Source organism: Bufo gargarizans, chromosome 6, assembly GCF_014858855.1.
Source record: "Bufo gargarizans isolate SCDJY-AF-19 chromosome 6, ASM1485885v1, whole genome shotgun sequence".
In the NCBI taxonomy this organism is placed as follows: domain Eukaryota; kingdom Metazoa; phylum Chordata; class Amphibia; order Anura; family Bufonidae; genus Bufo; species Bufo gargarizans.
In genome coordinates this window covers 253,939,276-253,945,275 of record NC_058085.1, presented here as the reverse complement: position 1 = coordinate 253,945,275, position 6,000 = coordinate 253,939,276, and the positions used below count along the sequence as shown (strand labels likewise).

Sequence of the window (6,000 nt, the reverse complement as noted above, 5' to 3'; positions counted from 1 at the left end):
AGTAATGATAGGGACATGGGTATGTGTTATAGGGAGTAATGATAGGGACATGGGTATGTGTTATTGGGAGTAATGATAGGGACATAGGTATGTATTATCGGGAGTAATGATAGGGACACGGATTATTATTATTTATTATTAAAGCGCCATTCATTCCATAGCGCTGTACATATGAAAAGGGGTATACATACATAATACAGACAATTGCACTAAGCATAAACAAGATGAGTTACAAACTGGTACAGAAGGAGAGAGGGCCTTGCGTGAGGGCTTACAATCTACATGGTATGGGAGAGGGACACAGTAGGTGAAGGTGAAGTTGGTCATAGCGGTATAGAGGCAGCAGGGTCACTGGTTGTAGGCTTGTCTGAAGAGGTGGGTTTTCAGGTTTCTTTTGAAGGATTGCACCGTAGGTGAGAGTCTGATATGTTGGGGTAGCGAGTTCCAGAGTGTGGGGGATGCACAGGAGAAATCTTGGATTTGATTGTGGGAAGAGGTGATAAGAGGAAAGAAGGAGGTCTTGTGAGGATCGGAGATTGCGTGTGGGGATGTATCGGGAAAGTAGCTCAGAGATGTAGGGAGGGGACAGGTTGTGGACAGCCTTGTATGTATTTGTTAGTATTTTAAACTGAATTTGCAGGGCAATGGGGAGACAGTGAAGGGATTGGAGAGGGGAGAGGCAGAGGAGTAACAGGGTGAGAGGTGGATTAGTCAGGTAGCAGAGTTGAAGATAGATTGGAGGGGTGCGAGAGTGCTAGATGGAAGGCCACAGAGGAGGATGTTACAGTAGTCTAGGCTGGAGATGATGAAGGCATGTACAAGCATTTTCGCAGATTCAAAGTTAAGGAAAGCGCGGATATGTGTTATAGGGAGTATTGATAGGGACATGGGTAGGTGTTATAGGGAGTAATGATAGGGACATGGGTATGTGTTATAGGGAGTAATGATAGAGACATGGGTATGTGTTATAGGGAGTAATGATAGGGATATGAGTATGTGTTATACTGAGTAATGATGGGGATATGGATATGTGTTATAGGGAGCAATGATAGAGACACAGGTATGTGTTATAGGGTATATTGAGGGCACAATTAGGCTGTAGGTAGCAGCCTGGTACATGAGGGCATAAAAGACCCTGCATCGACTTGTTACAGTTGCTTAAATTCTCAGGCTGTAGAGCTACTGAAGGCTGAGAGAATCGGACATGGCTACCATACCGTGGAGGATCCGGCACTATATAAGAGACTGCTCCAAATGGACATGCACTTTGAGGTCAGTTACATTTTATGGAAAGAACACAAATCCTCCCCCCTTTGTCACTCTGTACTTGTAATTACAATGCTGCTTCTACACACCTTACAACACAGGACCCCTCTCCCCTGCCTTACACAGTAGTGCCTCTTCTCACATTTAAAGGGAATCTGTCACCAGGAAATTCACAGGTAAATCAGACACAGTACCTCGTAGAGCTTGTTCAGCTCAATGTAATGATATCTTTTTCTTAGTGATCTTTTGCCAAATTGTTTAGAAAAAAGTACTTTTAATTCATATGCAAATGAGCAGTTAAGTGCACTGAGGGTGGGCCCAAGTTACTGTGTGCACCATTGCTCCTCCTGCTTCCTCAGTCAGCCCCTCTATTTCCTTCTTGATTGACATGGCCAGGCGAGATGAGGATGCAGGAATCTGGCTTTGTCAATCAAAAAAAATTGGGAGGGGCTGGCAGAGAAAGCAGGAGGAGCAAGGGTGCACAGAGTGGCTTGGGTCTGCCCCTTGGTGCACTTAACTGCGTATGTATGTCGGGGATATAAAGCGAATGCTTTATAAAAAAAATAGGATCAAAGGAAAAATTTCAAAGGGAGTTGATCCTAGAGGTGGACATATAAAACACCTCAAAAAGAGATCGTTGTTAATTTAGTTATGTTGTGCAATCAGTAAAATAAGGTACAAGCGTCTATGCAAAAATATTAATTATTTATTATGCAATAATTTAAAATGCATCAAATCAAAGCTTAATGAATGTGAAACTTTAATATTACTTTAAACAAATAATATGCAATAACACACAGTTATATGCAGTACCTAAAATTAGCCACTAGATGGCTCTAATACGACTACCAGCGTTCCATACCACCTCTCAAACATCAAAATGTAATACAAGCGTCTCAACGACAATTATGAGATATTTATCAGTTGATATTATACAATAAATTCAACACTGATTAGGGTAGATACGAACCCTTGCTCTGCTCAAACTATAACCAATCTCGGATATCGGGTATGTAGTATTGCTACACAAATGATAAATTATCAAGCCTTGAAATATTCCAATCAGAGAGATTTTCTTGATATCAATATTCGATCTTTTATTCAGTGATATGCATCTTTACTGAATAGTGATAATATTGATGTAGTACATCTAATATTACACATCCGCAATAAAGCGGGGATTTTCTTAAATATCAAGCTAATGCGGTTAATCAATACTACATATAATAAAACGACACATTACCCGAGAGTGCAGTTGATATGCAGAGTCTAGGGGAAGTCAGCTCTAAAGTCTGTTCTCATCATTGGATTTTCTCCTAGGGTGTGCTTCCTTTCTTTGTTTCTCTGTTTTTTTGTGTCTTCTGTTGCCCCCTGTTGTTGTTTTTTTTCCGTGTGTGTGTGGTTTATGACCACAAACTTGGAGTTTTCCAATCATTGTCAGTTAGGCGTGTACATATGATAATGACTGTGATGTCACTATATCACCCAGAATTCATTTGAGCTGTTGGTGCAATGTTACCTATTCATACCTAGGTGGCACTATTGCATAAGCTACTAGCATCATCACCATTAAGGGTCAAATGTCCAGGTCTGATATCTCTTACATTCTATACACATAATATATGGGATCCTAATTCAGAGCTAAGGGATTATTTTTGACATAGATTTTTGGCATAGACTTTGTGGCACCATTTAGACTTTTCCCATACTCTCAGATTTATGTACCGGTAAGAATATAATGGACCCTTTATTCTCACAGATATGTGTGTCTCCTCGGTTACTCCAATGGTTGCTTGATTGTTAGTTAAAATAACACCATCTTCCCTGAACAAGGACTCATTTCCACAGTCTACACTTTAAATTCATGCTTTAGAAGTGTATGCGTTCCTAGTGAGAGATATATAAGATAATAAATGCATTGACGTCCTTCATAATATTCAACAATATAAAACGATACATATGTCCTATTGATTATCTTATACTAAAACTTAATGTTCATTATACATATAAATATACATCACAGATTTTCTGCTTCATCAATAGACATTAAACCGTAGGGGTAATTAGCACCAGAGAGTCTAGAGAATATCCTTATCTCAGTTATAAATCCATAAGGAGACAAGAATGACTCTTCCCAGACTGGCACATCTTATAGAAAAGAAACCTTATGAACCATGTCCTTTCCATGAACCTCTTTCGGCCTACTTTAAAATACATACACAATGGTGAATATAACACAACATGGCCTATTATATATCCACTATAATTAGGATATTTTGATATAAATGTTATACACCTATGAAAAGGCACAACAGTACTTTTCCTCTAGAATGAAGCAACGGATTGCTAAGTAAAAACATTTCACTTATATCATTACATTCAGCTGGGCTAGCCCTATAAGCCGTTGTACTTCATTTAAAAGTGAATTTCCTGGTAAGAAACTCCCTTTAATCCAGAAGATCCAACAGTCTATACTGACTGGTAGAGAACATTAATACATACAAAGCGGAAATGCAAGTATCTGCACTCAATACAGTAGTTCTATACTGACCACAATCTGATCTCATGATTACATATAGCTGATCACCCTACTATATAGATTAGAACAGAATGGCGTATGTTCTGCATCTTCTTTCCCACTAATGTCCCTTTCTCATGTCATATTGTACTGCATATGAACCCTCCCCATTTATGAATGTGAACATCAGAGCAGCTGATATTTGTAAGTTCTGGAATTACAGAGAATAAATTATACCATTATCAGAACACTTATTGTCTTATTTTGCAGATGTGTCCGTGGTCAAGTTACGTCACTGGCGCGTGTGACTCAGACTTTACAAAGCATCCCCTAATCCAGTAAGTTTCACATCACAAAGCAGGTGGGAATCGAAGATTTTAGATAGTCATCCCAATATCCAGCAGGTCCTAAACATATTGCAGTTTTCTTTGTAGCTAGTTTTAGGTAACAACATGCATACAATACATGGACACATTCTTGTGGTTGTTATTGTTATTTAAACCAGGTTTAAAAAAGATGGCGCCAATTGCTCTTTAAGTAATGACGGACCCCTTCCCATGAATTCTTCACTGGAAACTGATTATAACATTGCAAAGACTTACATGGGATTCAATGAAGAGGATTTCATGCGGATGGTAAGTGCGCATCCCCAGAATGATTTGCACCCATTTCCTGCAATTATTTTTTTTAAGTGAATGGCTTATGTAGTGTTTGCAAGGGTTTTCTCTACAAATAACCATTAGGGTACATGCACATGTAGCATAAAATGCACTGGAAAGCTGAGGAACTGAAGTGCACCAAAGCGCTAGGCCTTCCCCTCAGTGCATGAAGACCTCATTTGCTTACTTCCCCTCAGTGCACTGAATACCTAATTTGCCTAAACAATAAATTGAATTACCTGTATCCACCCTACCAGGTAGATTTTGTTTGATAGGATTGATCCTGCAGACAGATGCTTTTTAAAGCATACCTGAATCTTCCCTAAAAGTTTGTGGAATGGCTGTGCTTCATTGTAGAATCATAACTGTGAAGAAGCAGGCCTTTCTTGGGCTTCCCTAATGTCTTCCCCAGCTATATTATTCAGTTTCACTTGCACAGCTAGATGCATTTCTCACAAATGCAAGCGGTGTCTTATTTTCTGTGGAATCTGCCAGTACTTTATGTAGTGACCTCACTTCCCACTATATTTATTTTCTTCTAGGGAGCTCAGAAAGCTGATACGGAGAAAGGGGAGGGGGGGGGGGGGATCTGGCGTACAGACACACAGGAGCTTCTCTGCTCCTCAGAAGCCGTAAAGAAGCAGTTCTTCTATCAGGTTTAGGGGCTCAGCTAGCTCTGATATGCCCCCCATTTCCTGTGAACAGTCTCTGTTACTAGAGATGGACCTAGACTAACAACAGTGGAATAAACTTTAGGTGAAAGCGAGACCCCTGGTGGCCATGACTTTACAGCTTTTCTTCAGGTGGATGCAGGCCTATTTTTTAAATGAAGTGATTTAAAAATTTGCTAATTACACCATTCTCTATTGAATTAAATATATTCTATAAGTTACATGCGGATTTGCCACAGATTTCACCCTATAAATCACAACGGGTGAAATTTACAGTGGAAATCCGCACCATAAATTGACGGACTGAGGATTTAAAACCACCTTAATGTAAATTTTCATGTGTATATTTGTTCAAATCTCATTCTTAATTGTGGCAGAAAATCTGCAGCATACACACCCCGTGTGGGTGTGCCCTAATGTGATCCCTACAGGTCCCTGAATCCTTCCATTGAAGGTGAAGCCTTGGATCGTAAGAAAACCAAGAATGAGGCTCCTTCTTGTCCCAGAAATGTTCATTTTCCCTACAGCTGTAAATAACATGGCTTCTTTTCTATCCTTCCTAGAATATCAATGCTGCCCGCTCTTGCTTTTTGCCTGAGGAAGAAAAGAAGCAACTGCTTGGTTTATTGTACAATGCGTACGGGATGATTGATCTTTAACTGATAAATATGAATGCACCAATGACCCGAGCAGCTTCAGAACACTACAACCTGAGAATTTTAATGCATTTTGCAATTCTTTAGTAGTAACTCCTCCCATCCTCTGTGTTTCAGTGGTCACACATTCTAAAGGGAACCTGTCACCTCCAAAAACCATCCCAAGCCGCCAGCAGTACCTGACAGTAGCCAGCAGCGTGTTTCCGACGATCATTTTCTTCCTAAAGGCC

General features: G+C 39.9%; 1 protein-coding gene across 1 annotated transcript; it reads left to right on the top strand.

The window, feature by feature from the left end:
• Window positions 1-1,045: 1,045 nt before the first annotated feature.
• Window positions 1,046-5,839, top strand: LOC122942130 (adenosine deaminase-like). Its single transcript, XM_044299625.1, has 5 exons — window positions 1,046-1,060; window positions 1,171-1,272; window positions 4,055-4,122; window positions 4,290-4,419; window positions 5,678-5,839. Exons 1-5 carry the CDS (start codon window positions 1,046-1,048, stop codon window positions 5,771-5,773), a joined length of 411 nt encoding a protein of 136 aa, XP_044155560.1. The 3' UTR covers window positions 5,774-5,839.
• The last annotated feature ends 161 nt before the right edge of the window (window positions 5,840-6,000 follow it).

Coding starts and splice junctions, on each gene's coding strand:
- LOC122942130 (XM_044299625.1), top strand. Junction 1,273..4,054: donor AAATGGACATGCACTTTGAG/GTCAGTTACATT, acceptor CTTATTTTGCAG/ATGTGTCCGTGGTCAAGTTA. Junction 4,123..4,289: donor ACAAAGCATCCCCTAATCCA/GTAAGTTTCACA, acceptor TATTTAAACCAG/GTTTAAAAAAGATGGCGCCA.